The sequence below is a fragment of the Argentina anserina genome, chromosome 2, assembly GCF_933775445.1.
Source record: "Argentina anserina chromosome 2, drPotAnse1.1, whole genome shotgun sequence".
In the NCBI taxonomy this organism is placed as follows: domain Eukaryota; kingdom Viridiplantae; phylum Streptophyta; class Magnoliopsida; order Rosales; family Rosaceae; genus Argentina; species Argentina anserina.
The window spans coordinates 29,070,563-29,085,046 of record NC_065873.1 but is presented as its reverse complement, the minus strand read 5'-3'; the positions used below and the strand labels follow the sequence as shown (position 1 = coordinate 29,085,046).

Sequence of the window (14,484 nt, the reverse complement as noted above, 5' to 3'; positions counted from 1 at the left end):
AGGAAAATTAAAAGAAGAAATGACTAAATGCATCTTCATCTTTTTTTTTCCTAATTAATTTTTCTAACTCTAAATACTAATAAGTATTAGAGTTACACTTAGTCATTTTAGAAGGGCAAATATAATCACCCTAATAAATAAAAAAACAAAACAAAAAGGACAAAAAAAATTAAGGAATAGGAAGCAATAAAAGCAGTTGTCCTCGGAAGAAGGGGCTATGCGGTCAATGGTCAAACCCCGGGCACTGAGCAGGAGAGTCCTCGCCAACCTCTTTCCCTTTCTTCTTCTTCTTCTTCTTTTGCTTCAATCCAATTCACTAACCCCAACTCTCCCACACAACCGCCGCACACCCGTCGCCGCCGACCGCCGAATTGACCACGTGTCACTAAACCTCTCTAAAACCCTCCCCCTAACCCCTTCCGCCTATATTTTCCGCCACTTCCTTTTTTCCATGTTCGAAGAGGCCGAGGCGTAGGCATGGCCGGAGACGCGGCTTTGGCGCGAAGCTCCCCCGTTGGGGATTGGATTCCGGCTGACGATGTTTTGCTCAAGAACGCCGTTGAGGTTAAAATTTTGAGTTTTTATCTTGTTATTTTCACCTATCAATTCATATAATTCGTTTTGTTACGAACAAATTAATTTCTTTTGTTACTGTGAAATTTGAATTCATGAGCTTTTTTTTACTGTGGTGCATGAATTGTATTGAAGAATGAGGCCAGTTTTAGGTTTTCTGATGATAAGTTTAACTGTGTTTAACTGTCAATTCCAAGCAATAGAATGAAGAAACTGATAGAATTTCAGCTGCATTAGAGTTCATTGTTTCCGGTTTCGCTGTATCGGATTAATGACTACTTGCCTCTATTAGGTGTGTCTGGTTAGGCTGGATTGTCCTGGTGTCTTATTCAGAGATGAATGAGAGTTTGGTCTTTTTCAAAGTGTTCATTTTTGAACCAGTTATAAGTTGTCATATAAGCTACACAGATGCATTATACATGTGCTAAACAATGATACAAGTTGTTCCTTTTCATGAGAACCTATCTAGGGATGTAGCATGTGCAAAAAACATGTCATTCTTTTTGTTATTTGGTTTCGCCAGACGAGTTGATGTATTGATAGGAATTTTCAATAGTTAGATTATGAGAGGGCTATGTCTTTAAAGTTATATCTATCTTGGGGCTAGATGTATTCTTTTGTTCTGTTTGCAGGCCGGTGCTTCATTGGAATCACTTGCTAAAGGCGCCGTTCATTTTTCTCGGAGGTTTACCGTGCAAGAACTGCAAGAACGCTGGTACTCTATCCTATATGATCCAGTTGTGGCTGAAGAGGCTTCTGCTCACATGACTGAGTTTGAGTGTTCCACTCCAAATTTTGCAACAAAGTTTAATAGATTAGGAAGTTCAAAAGAGAACACATGTGTCCCTGGAAAGAGAAAAGCTGAAAGTGTTCACAGTAGTTACCATGCTCTGCGTAAAAGGATCTGCAGTGAGCCATTTGACTCCATGGACCTCAATTTTATGCTTACTCCCAACGGCAGTAACTATATTGTAAATGGAGATGAGCCTCTAAATGAACACGTCATGACTGGAGGTCCAATCCCGAATCATTTTGGACTTGACGGACCAGATTTGGATAGTACTTTGCATCATACCTTTCCACACAATCTGATGCATGATAGCACTGCTATTGATGGTATTGAAATTGTGAATGCATTTCAGATTGGAGGATTTCAGAAGGCTACTGAAGAAGATTTTTTAGTTGAGCAAGATAATCTACATGAAGAAATTACTTACATTGAAGACAATTTGCCTAACACAAGGAATAAATCTGAGGTGAACGAATTCTACCAACCAAATGATTTGCCAGATTGCAGCATCTTCAGTGCTGGTGTTTTAGGAATGGAACCTCCCTGTTCACTTGATCAAATTAATAATGACAAGGTAAATATGTGTTCCCCATTTGAAGGGAATCAGGTTTTTAATCTAACTGCTTCAGAAAGTAGTTCGTCATTTCATGACTTGGAGTATTCAACTCAACTTCCTGAACCACATATCTGGAGCAGAGATCCAGCAACTTCCATGCCATTTGATGTTGGTGACAGAGAGAATGATACTTGCACCAGAGATTCGTTTGAACCTTTTGACGATATTAGTGCCAAGAACACTGCAAATTCAGGGTATGATGTTGACCTGGGGAAGGAAGTCAGTGCTGGTGATTTCAAGAGTCCGGGTATTTCTGAAGATTATTTGGCAGAATTGTCCAATTCCCTTTTAAACTTTACAAACGAGGAAGAACTCATGTTCAAAGATGAGATTGATAAGTCCTACTATGACGGTCTGAGCTCACTTTTGATGAGCTCTCCAATGGATGATGTTGAAGAACACATGATTGATCTAATTCAGCCTGGGACATCTATGACCCTAATGTACCCTATGAATCCCTCTTGTGCAGATCCTGCTGTGGCAGATGACATAAGAGGGTCCATTACTGGTGATATGAATTTTCATCCAGAGACGATGATGCAATCATTTCCAACAGCTTCAAATTCTCAGTTTCCTGAATATAAAGACGGAGTTGTATGTTGCACATTGAATACTGAGGTATGGGAAATTCCATGCAATGATGACGTGTTTCTTCTCAAGCATGTGTCATTGTCATCAATTTCCTGTAAAGTAAATGAATCCAGTAAGCCGAAGCCGAAATGTTCATCTGTTAAGGATCTCACAGTTGATCAAATTAAGGGTGATACTGGGACATGCTTTATGCAAAAAGAACAAAGGAATTGCGGAAAATCTCTAAGATCTTCTCCAGCTAATGGATCACATGGTACAATAGAGATGAGTTCAAAATCACCTGTTTGTAACATTGAGCTGCCGGAGATTGACCCTGTCGATGTGCCTTCAACAAGTGCATGTCATGTCAGTAGTAATTGGGGTCAAATTGATTCGGCTGAAGCAATCACAAATCCTCTTCCTGGAATTATGGAGGAAGACATTAGAGAATTCTCACGTCTTGATCATGATTGTGTTGGAAGCTATCCTCAGCCATATGCTACTGAATCTAATTTGGAACCTGATGCATCAGGTACAATTAGAGATCATCAATCATTACCTGCAGAAGTTACGCAAATGGATAATGCTGTCTCAGAACCAGATGTAAATCCAATTACACCAGATTTTGAGGGTCTTCTTGAAAGTGATGATGATATACCATGTTGTTCAGATATAGAGGCAATGGTGAGTCCTCAAATGTGTACTATCTAGGATAAGTGCTTCATTTGCTTTTCATTGTCTTCGCTATGTTTTGATTTCCTTATTTTGTTCCACCTGCAGATACTTGACATGGATTTGAATCCAGATGACCAAGAATTGTATTCTGGTGAGGAAGGTAATACTCGATCAAGCTTTTATTTGTCCGATGAGTTGATGGCCAGCTAACTATTTTGATATGTAGTTACGATATACTATTCGCCAATAACTAGTACAGTTTGCTTTATGTGTCTTTATCCTTATGAAATTAGGTTCTTTGGGTCGGCCGTATCTTGTAATGTACAAGATGGTAAGTACTCCATGAAGTAGGATTATTTGCTGTCTACACTAGTTTGCATCACAGCAGACAATACCTGCAACACTCTCTTTGAAATAGCTTCTGTTGATATGGAAAAAGATGCATTACATTGCTATTACTGGGTGCAATTGGTTTTCTTTATTTATTATTATTCCAGATTATATATAAAGTTTTTATCATACACTCTCCTTTTCCTCCTATTATCCTTTGAATTCACTATGTAAAAAGCCTTGTAATACTGAGTTCTCTTTATGTAGTCTTAAGATATCAGGGCGAGGACACTAAGAGAGCAATCATGAGATCGGAGCAGGGTGCTTATTCGTATATGCAAAGAGCCATTGCATCTCACGGAGCATTTGCAGTATTGTACGGGCGCCATTCGAAGCATTATATTAAGAAGCCTGAGGTATTGGAATTGCTCTTAAAATTCTGTTCGATCCAAATTGGGACCCTCTCTCTCTCTCTCTCTCTCTCTCTCTCTCTCTCTCTCTCTCTCAGGGTGGGTGGGTGGGTTTGGGTGGTTGAGCTTGGAAGATACCCATAAATTGTTGATTGTGATTACTCAGTTTTAACTTACTCTTCTAAATTGTAAAAGTGATCTATCTAGGTAAATACGCATTGGATTATTATTACTATTCTTTACAAAAGAAAAAATTTTGCCAAAAAAAAATCAATAGTAATGGTCTTGATATTTTAGTAAATAAACTTTTGATTGTAAATATGGTTTCTGAAATTAGTTTTCAAAATAGGTTGTAAGAGACCAGAGTAAGCTATCATGTCACAAAATTTGTCCAACTTAATCAGTCAATCAATCACATGGGTTGGAGGTCTGACTGTATAATAATTGGTCTCCGCAGGTGTTACTGGGCAGGACAACAGAAGATCTTATTGTTGATATCGATTTGGCAAGAGAAGGGCGTGGTAATAAAGTGTCTCGGCAACAGGTAAGAGTACAGATACTTATTATCCATGTCGCTGATACCATTATCCTTCCAACTGGTTCCAAACTTCAGATGTGTTGATATATATTTTACATCTATTTAGAACTCGGAAAACTCATGTGTTTTCACATTATTCTGTCTAAATCTTGTATTGAATCCTAAAGAGGCGTAAGTTTTTTGTCGTATTGAAATGGCTACATTTCCTTTTTCCTTTTCTTTTCAGGCAATATTAAAGATGGATAGAGATGGATCTTTCCTTCTGAAAAATCTTGGGAGCTGTTCAATCTCAGTAAATAGCACGGAATTAACCCCTGGACAGAATCTACGCCTTAGTTCCAGTTGCTTGATAGAGGTATGTTCCCGACAGTTCCTTAGCCTTTACCTGCACATGATTCAGATTTCTTGGGTATTTTATTTGCAAAGCAGTGCAGGCCTGCATGCATGTGAGTCATTATAGGCCAGGCTGTTTGTAGATTATAGTTATATAATTGAAGGATCTTAGGCCATCTCTAACCCATCATTGTTAAGGGCTAATAGGCTATGATTTAACATTTCTCATCTGTAATGTCTTTTAGCCTTTGAGTGGAGAACAAATTTCATTTGTTTATTTAATAGGTCCCCACATTTTATTAACTACATCTAATTTAAATTATAATTTTTTATTAATAAAAAAATTAATGATTAATATAATTAACTTTAATTTTGATGATTAATACAATTAATTTTAATTTTTGTTGATTAGTATAATTAATTTTAATTTGATGATTAGTACAATTAATTTTAATTTTGATGATTTGTACAATTAATTTTAATTTCTATGATATATACAATTAATTTTAATTTAATTGTTTAATACAATTAATTTTAATTTTGAGGATTAAAATAAGAATGATTTGTACTTAAATGGATTAAAGAAAACAATAATATATATGTATATAACTATATATATATAATAACCCCACTATATCCTTTTCTCTATTTGAAGAAAGTGGTCTATACAACCTCACTATGTATATACAAGAGAATATGTTAAATATATACTATCATGTTAAATATTATTGAATGAGAGGAGTGAGAGCCAATAATAATTTTAATTAAAATATATAATTAAAATATCGGAACTAAGCTCATTTCTTAATTGTGAAAACAACTTATATACTTGAAATAAGAATCTAATATAAAATTATAATACTTAAATATATGATAATAACCTCAAGCCTTAAAATATAATTTATGGCCCTATGGGTTTGAGACGATTGAGTCATGTCACCGAATAATAGTTCAACTTTTTAGGGTTAAATTTTTAGTCCTAGGGCTATTTTAGCCTTTCCGGTTGGAGATGACCTTAAGCACCTATATCATGTCAAGAGACCAGAGTCGAAGAGCACTAATTGATATCATAGTTAAGTTTCTATGCTTGTCTGAATACGATCTCCTTGTATGGTTAACTAAATATTTCTTTTCCCCCTCTTTTCCAAAAATGATCAATTTGCAGATACGGGGAATGCCATTCATATTTGAAATGAACCAAACTTGTGTGAAGCAATATCTAGATAGCGTACCTCAAGGTTAGAAGAAGACTACATCCACTTAGGTCGATGAAGGTTCCATGAATGTGATGCATGCAGAGGACAAATTTTTCAGCACCTCTTGGGCTCCCTACTCCCTAGTTGATTAACCACTATTTTTTCCTTTTTCTTTTTCTTTTTCTGTTTTGTATTACTTCTGTAACTACTGCTGATCAGCTAGGTCTTTCTTTTAACCTCCATGTAACAACAGAGAAGACGCCTGTTGAAGGCTGGGATTGCAATAGAAGCCATTTTTGTTCTTATGTTCACTTCTCTAATCTATGCTGTTTATGTTTGGGAATTGAGGTGTGGGAAGAACAGGACTCCTTCGATTGAGAGAATAAAGAAAATAAAATTGTAAAAATTGGAATGGTGAGGATTATCAGTAACTCCCCGGCTCAGGCGTGCGGACCTTTCTGGTTTTGAGAAGTACGAGTGTGTGACTCAGGTAATTGTTCGATTGTGTGCTAGCTCTTGGGACTTAGAGAGGCAAAGAGAGAAGGCGAACCCCATTTAGGGTCCTAATTTGGAGCTACCTAGCCTGGGCAGAAGAGACAGCTAGCTAGTTGCAGAAATATAATAGTCTAAGTGCCCCCAGTGGAAAGGAACCTAATGTCTGCAGAATGAAGAGCATTCTGTGTACAAGCTCGGGGCAAAAGCCTTATCCTATTCAGATCCTATGTTCATATTCAATTCATCAATTACAACATATATTTATATATTGTCATATACATTCAAAACTACATTCCTCCAGGAATTGATAAACTTGTAAAGATCTCTCACTGACCCCTAGCTGAGGATCCTTCTCGTCTTCTCGATCTCATGCCCATGCATTGCCCATCTTAACCTTATCATGGTGCTTCTGAGTTCTGAGATCTGACTTCTGAAAGTTATATATGGCAGAGTTAATTTACTCTCATCAATCTGGATGAAATGAATGCATGATGCCCTAGTCTGGAAGGTCCCAGAGAGGAGACTCCTTCACTGACTAGATAGAATTTATTACAATTTGTCTGTGTCTGAACTTTCACTTTCGATAAACACAAAGCCAATGTCTTCGATCACGTTGGGTTCGCAGAATGTAAGCATTAGGGAACAACAACTTGTTGATCGGTTGAACCTTCGAGTTTTACCACTACGTCTTTGTGCTAATGAACTTAAACAGTAAATGCGTGGTGTCGGGGTCAATTACTGTCAATCATGGGTTCGTTTAACTTTGAAGTTTGATGGAACAAATGTGGTGTATTAGAATGAAGTAATTAAAGGCTCAATCAATCCCAGGCTTACAGCTACCGCATTCTATATAGCTTCATCATGAAAATTCGAATATCCAGATTCCAGAGATATAATATATCTTGATCGAGCATGTTGCAATACTTTTTGTTAATGCAGATCTGTTTTCAATTCCAGATTGCCGTCCAAATGAGAGGTATAGGAATCAAACTTAAGCTGCAGATTCTCTCGTCGACTCTGATGTATTAATTCTTAATTTTATCTCAAGTCTTATCATGCAGACTTTTCTGCACTATTTCGGATATGATACCGGGATACCGATCGACAAGCCCCCTGTATTCCTTCTTGATTATGTCGATCATCTGATCTCAATATGCATTAATATTCATTTTGGCAGAACAGTGTTGATTTAGTCCTTGTCTTTGTCGTTTAGTACCTGCAAATAATGTATTATATTATTTATATATAACCTTCATATGCCATGGTTTTTAGAAAAAAAGACCTAATTGTGGCTTTTATCAAGTAATCATAGACATAGTTATGTCTATTTTAACACATTATCGATCATTTTCAAGAACATATTCTCTTTCATTATTTTGGGATCGTTTCAATTCACCCTACCTAAGTAGCTCACGGCCAAATTTAACCCTCTATGAGAAAGATTTACTATATATACTTCCCTCAAATCCTAAAGCCCTAAAGGCTGTTTGCAGATACTCAGATAGATAACTTTGGAGGCTAGCTATATATAATGCGATCATTCAGTCTGAGGTTACGCGATGATTATGGCAGTGAAGCTGACAGTGAGCATGGCAAGTGAAGCTAATGGTATGTACTTTTATGCAAACGAGGCGAACAATGTATAGTGGGAATGACAAGTATAAGGTTCGCAGCACATGCTCGCGATTCCATGCAAGTGAGGCTGCGCATGCATGAATTATATGTAAGTGAGACTAGCTAGAGATCGATGGCGATGCCCGCGCTTTGCATCAAGGCTAAGTATACAATAAAATGATGTGGTATTGCATGATTAATCCCATGGATACCAAATTAAAAGAGAAAAAAGAGATGCCCTCTTGTGTATATCATAGCCTTAAATAAACAGTTTCAGTGCGCAGCAAAGTTTCAATCTTCCAATACATTGTCCTATATATTTACATAATATATATTTCAGTCGTAGCAATACCAACCAATCTAATATATTTTCCATCCAAAAACTCATCTTAGATATTTTGATTAAATTGCATGGGGAGCTAGCTAGTTAATTAGCATTTCTAATTAACAACATTTAACTCGTCTTGAAACAGTCTTCGATCTTGATAAATAGATAAATTAGTTTCATTATGATTTACTCGTACTTGGGTATCATTCCTAATAATGGTAGTCTTTATTCTCCTCATCCATCGACCCTAAAGTCTCTCAAAATTGTCCATCATGGATTCGACATTTTAATGCAATAAAAAACTATTTAGAAAGAAATATAAAATTACTAAAATTAAATATAGTATATTTATTTTCTTTATTATTGGTTTTGGACTATAAACTGAATATTAGGTAAAATGTAATATATATTTTTTTTCACCCATTACATTGAAAAAGACAACCTTTGCCTAGCTATGAGTCGTTATTGGCATGACCCGAATTCAAATTGTAATGTGGTCCGAATATACCTATGCATGCACCAATAATTAAAGCAGGATTATTGGGTGTAACGACGTTCTGCCCATGCTGCCATTTATTGATTTATATATGCCTATTATGAAATGATAATAGAGATCAAATGTTGGGACATATGAAAAAGATTGGCCAATGTTTTTAAATTCTTTGCATTTGAGTTTTGATGATGGTAAGAATATATCTTTTTGGTAAGAATATATCTTTTTGGTAAGATAATTGGTTGGGTGAGCCTCTTGATACTAGTGTTGGAGTCAATGGCTCTATTCGACTTTATGATAAGCTGAATGATATTATTGTTGATTCTCATTAGGTTCTCTCAGTATATTTTATTTCTTCATTCCCTCAAGCAGTAGAAAAAATTGAGCGCATTGCTCTGTCTAATGTAGACACATCTTACTCTCTTTTATGGCCGCACTTCTCCTCAATAATTCTGACAGCAAAAGAAGCTTTTGTTTTTTTCTCAAATCATGTTGAGCATAGAGATTGGGGTAAAGTGATTTGGAGTAAAGCAATTCAACCCCTCAAAACTCTTGTTGTTTGGAAGGCTCTTCATTCCCTGATGAGGTTTTACAACGACAATGTTTTTCATTTCCATCTCGTTGTTCCTTTTGTGAAAGTCTTGCGGAATTGGGTACACATCTTCTTTTTGCATTGTTATTAAAATTATGGCTTTATGGAAATTGGTTTGCCTTATATTTTCTCATTCATTCTCGTCTTGGGGTACCCTTGATGAAGTATTTAACGATGTTGGTGTTTCAGTGTTCCTTAAACCTAAACGTCGACTTTGGTTTCTAGTCTCCTATAATCTAATTTGGTTTATTTGGATACTAGAAATCTGATGCGTTTCGAATGTAAGATTTTTAATGTGTTGGAAGTCCAACGTCATCTTTTGGAATTGTTAAGAGAGTATGCTCTGCATTCTTTTCATCCTTACAAGAAACATTACAATATGTCTATTTTCTCTATTCTTGGTATCTCATAACTGTCTGTCAATGCTACCAGCTTCATCCCGTCCTTTAATTAAGGGTTTCTTGGCTGAGGGTTTGTTATTTGCTAGGGGTTTTTATATCTATGGTTTTGTATGTGTGAGTTTACACATGCCATATTGAATTTTTGTTTATCTTCTTTGTTGGAATTTATCAAACATATGAACTCAAGTTCTTTTATAAAAAAAAAAATCTTTCTCAAATGAAGGACATATACTTTAAATAAACCACTGTTCCGGGAGAATTACTATTCTACCCTTGTGTGTGTCTTAGCCTAATAGGTTTCCTGTTAGGAGATAGATTAGCATCTCCGTAGTAGATTAGGACTCCGAATCCTACGGGATTGTGGTGTTGTAAATGCCTATATATAGGCCCCCATATCATTCAATAATATACAAGTAATTCATCCTCAAACACGTTATCAGCACGAAGCCCTAAAAACCCTGAATCTTTTAGAGCCTTCCGAAATTTTTCTTCCTTTCCTCCGCCGCCGCAAGCTTCCTGCCGCCGCCGCAGCCCCTGCCTGCTGTCGCCGCAACCCCCTGCTGCCGCCGCAACCTCCTGCCCTCGCAGCCCCTGCCCTCGCAGCCCCTGCCCTCGCAAGCCCCGCAGCCCTGCAGCCCTGCAGCCCCGCAGCCCTGCTGCGCACCGCTCGCCGCATTCGACGCTCGCCGCATTCGCCGTTCGCCGCATTCGCCGCTCGCCGCATTCGCCGCTCGCCGCATTCGCCGCTCGCTGCATTCGCCGCTCGCCGCATTCGCCGCTCGCCGCACTCGCCGCTCGCCGCACCTGCTGCTCGCCTCAAAGCATTCAAAATTGCTCGCTGCTCGCCGCTCGCCGCACCTGCTGCTCGCCTCAAAGCATTCAAAATTGCTCCTCCCGCATATTCACGCAAGAGACGTGAAAGTCACAAGCAAGGACTTCGCTCAAGAGAAGCTACTCCCGTATACTACAAACCTCCCAAGGTAAATTTTTATAAACGTTCCCGCTTTTGAACGTATAGATATATTATATCGGGCGCTATTAGCCTTCTTTTTGTCTTAATTCCGGCCTTTCTTATAACGCCGATGAGACTATAGAGGGATGGGTTTCCCCTCTTGGTCGATGTTTTCTGTGTGACGGTCCTGGGGGAGTCACGATTGTTTTGAAAGGGAAGTTAATCGATTTTCGTGTGATCGCCTGAGTGCACCGCTGTTTTGGGTGCGATCATGAGTATCGCCGCTTGCATCGATTTTTCATGTGACCATATACGTCACCCCTTCTAATTCCTATTATACTTGAATCTAATCGATTCCGTATTCGTTTTGTAGATGTCATCGCCATCTCGACCGGAATTTGGCCTTCTTGATCTAGAAGGGAAGGAATACCACCGCTGGGTTTCCGACATGGAACTCGCGTTTGAGAGCCGAGGGATTGAAGGCATGTTTGCCGACCCTCCTGCTGATTTCCCACCTATGGCTAAGACTCAGACTCTCATCTTTATGAGACGTCACATCCATGCAACTCTCAAGAGGCAATACTTGAACGTAAAAGATCCTAAAGAATTATGGGACAAACTACGCTTGCGGTACAACAACGTTCATGATAAGCTTCTTCCTGAATTGACCGTTAGATGGGATAACATCCGTCTATTGGACTATAAGAGAGTGGATGATTTCAATCAGGATATGCTATGCTTACAATCCGATCTTGGCACCGTTGGTGTCATCAAGACCGACTTAGATCTTCTCAATAAGACATTGGACACGTTTCCAATCAACTATGAGGTTCAAGCTCATACGTACCGCACTCATGTAGAGGAAGGGAAGATCCGGTCTTTTGCCGACTTAATGGCACTCTTAGCTAAGAAGGAGAGACATTCTGAAATTCTCCTCAACAACAACAATAGACCTGTTGGCACTAAAAGAATTTCTACGCCACAGGCTAACTATGGGAAAGCTCCTAAGCAAAAGAATCAATCAAGGAACGCTCCATATCAGCACCAAAATAACAACTCTCGTGGTGGGAGGCAACAAGGCCGATCTCGGCCTCGGTCCAATACATGGACCCGTGATGGTGGCGGCGCCGCACCCTCAGGGGGAGGCCGTCCCCGTCCCACACTCCAAGGAGGCCGTGCACCTCCTAATGCCTCCACTTCCGGTAATGGCAAGTCTCCATGCTTCAAATGTGGCTCCTTTAAGCACTTTAATCGCGATTGTCGCGCTAGCAAAGAGATGATCAAGGCTTACTCCGCCTACAAGAAGTTTCTACAACCCGAATCGAACCATGTGGATGAGGACCATGAGATCGAGACTCACCATATCTCCATGAAACCCGAGCCCCTTGCTTCTAAAGCTAGGCCTCCGGTTGCTACCATGGATACTCCCGACTTTGATTAGTCGTTTTAGCTTCTTTAGCTTTATGATTCAAGTATCGTTATGGCCAACCGCCATTGTTATTTTCATTGACTTTGTAATAGTCTTTTGATTTTGGAATTAAAAGTTTATGTGTGATGTATTAAAGATTGGCATTCAATAAAATTTCTCACTTCTTGCTTACAAGACGATCTCTTTGAGAATTTTATTTATCCGACACTTAGCATGATGATCAACGTGTGCAACTCACGTGGTTTTTAAATTGGACGCTTTTGGGTTACATGGGACCCCAATAGCACTACATTGTGAATTTGGAACTTAAAATTCGGAAAACGAACCTCGGAACGTCGAAAAACGACGTCGTTTTACCTTGGCCGGCCCCGGTTACTATTCCGGCGTTTCCGGCACGTTTTGCCGGCGTATTCGCCGTCTTCCGGCCATTTCCCGGCGTTTCCGGCACCGCCACTCGGCTACTGCCGGCGTCCCCTGTCGGACCTGAAGTCCCGGCCTCCATACCGGCCAGTTTCGACAGCCGCCGGCCAGTTTTTCCGGCAATAGGTGTCGGCGGTTTTCCACCGAGTTTTTCGACGATTTTTCGTCGTTTTCTCGTGATTCTTCCGGCATATTGCAGCAGCCCCTGCTGCCACGTTTTCCTCGTCCAAAATTCACCTGGTTTAGAGTTCTTTTGACATGGTTTTCCGGTTTGTTTTTCCGGTTTTCTCCAAGTCCGTTATATGCACTCACCGGTACTCTTTGTGTGTGTTTCCACACCATTATTGGATGGTTTCTACCACCCTCGTTTACTGTTTGGTATTTCACTGCTTCAATACCATGATTTCCAACTCTTTAGTTGAAGAATGTAGTACTATTGCCATGTGATACATTCGATGGAATCGCGCTTTGTTCCGATTCCCTTTCTTACAATATCCTACGGCGTATTGTATAGAATTGTTCCCGTGTCGCTGACTCTCTTAATTGTCATTTTGTAGATGTCCCGCGGTGAAATCGAATGTCTAGCTGATTGCGGAACCACCCATACTGTCCTACGGCACAGGCAGTTGTTCACGGATCTAGTGTTTTTGACTTCTTCGATGACTACAATGATTGGCTCGAAATCCATCATTCAAGGAAGAGGCACTGCTTCTTTCATGTTGCCTAATGGTACGACTCTTAACATCGTAGACGCTCTTTATGCGCCGAAGTCTCCCCGCACCTTGCTAAGTTTTAAGGACATACGTGCCAATGGTTTTCACCTCGATACTTATGTTGAGAATGGAGAGGAATATCTTTGCGTTACCTCTGAGAAAGCAGGCCATCGCCGCATCTTAGAGAAGATGAAGAGTCTTGGGAATGGTTTGTATCTTACTTCCATTCGGATCTTTGAATCATATGCGGTTGAACGCAACTTTTGTGATTCGGACTCTTATATGTTTTGGCATGCCCGTCTCGGGCACCCTGGACGTGATATGATGATTAGAATTCTTAAGAATTCACATGGTCATCCATTTTTCAAGTCCCGGAAGCGATTGGAGGATCACCTCACCCGTGCTCCGCACGGTGAGGCCGTGCCGACCCATGCACCTCATGGTGAGGCCGAGCATGCCTCACTCGGCAGCTCCACGGCTTTCATGCCGTCGGTGGCGGCATCCCCTCCTTCACAGGAGCTTGTGATGCCTCCCGTGCTTTCACATGCCTCCATGGCAATTTCTGATGCCCATCGCTCGTTTTGCAAAGCTTGTTCTCTTGCTAAATTTCAAGGAAGTCCTTCTTTTGCTAAGGCTTCAACCGAGAACATTCCATTCTTACAACGTATCCAAGGTGACATTTGTGGACCTATTCAACCAGAATGCGGACCTTTTCGATATTTTATGGTATTGGTTGATGCATCGATGCGTTGGTCACACGTCGCATTGCTATCCACAAGGAATGCTGCATTTGCTAAGTTATTAGCTGAGATCATCAAACTTCGGGCTCACCACCCCGATTATACTATCAAATCCATTCGTTTGGATAATGCTGGAGAATTCACCTCCAAAACTTTTGATGATTACTGCATGTCTATTGGGATCGAAGTTGAACATCCCGTTCCTCATGTTCATTCACAGAACGGTCTAGCAGAGGCTACCATCAAGCGTATTCAGCTTGTTGCTCGGGCAATGGT

General features: G+C 39.7%; 1 protein-coding gene across 1 annotated transcript; it reads left to right on the top strand.

Moving 5' to 3' along the window:
* The first annotated feature begins 234 nt into the window (after positions 1 to 234).
* Positions 235 to 6,384, top strand: LOC126782591 (uncharacterized). Its single transcript, XM_050507865.1, has 7 exons — positions 235 to 564; positions 1,206 to 3,233; positions 3,330 to 3,384; positions 3,822 to 3,970; positions 4,422 to 4,508; positions 4,729 to 4,857; positions 6,001 to 6,384. Exons 1-7 carry the CDS (start codon positions 478 to 480, stop codon positions 6,076 to 6,078), a joined length of 2,613 nt encoding a protein of 870 aa, XP_050363822.1. The 5' UTR covers positions 235 to 477; the 3' UTR covers positions 6,079 to 6,384.
* The last annotated feature ends 8,100 nt before the right edge of the window (positions 6,385 to 14,484 follow it).

Bases quoted from the DNA above. Each gene is read 5' to 3' on its own strand.
- LOC126782591 (XM_050507865.1), top strand. From the start codon at position 478: ATGGCCGGAGACGCGGCTTTGGCGCGAAGCTCCCCCGTTGGGGATTGG. The intron at 565-1,205 runs GTTAAAATTTTG...TTCTGTTTGCAG, and splicing joins TGCTCAAGAACGCCGTTGAG to GCCGGTGCTTCATTGGAATC. The intron at 4,509-4,728 runs GTAAGAGTACAG...TTTTCTTTTCAG, and splicing joins ATAAAGTGTCTCGGCAACAG to GCAATATTAAAGATGGATAG.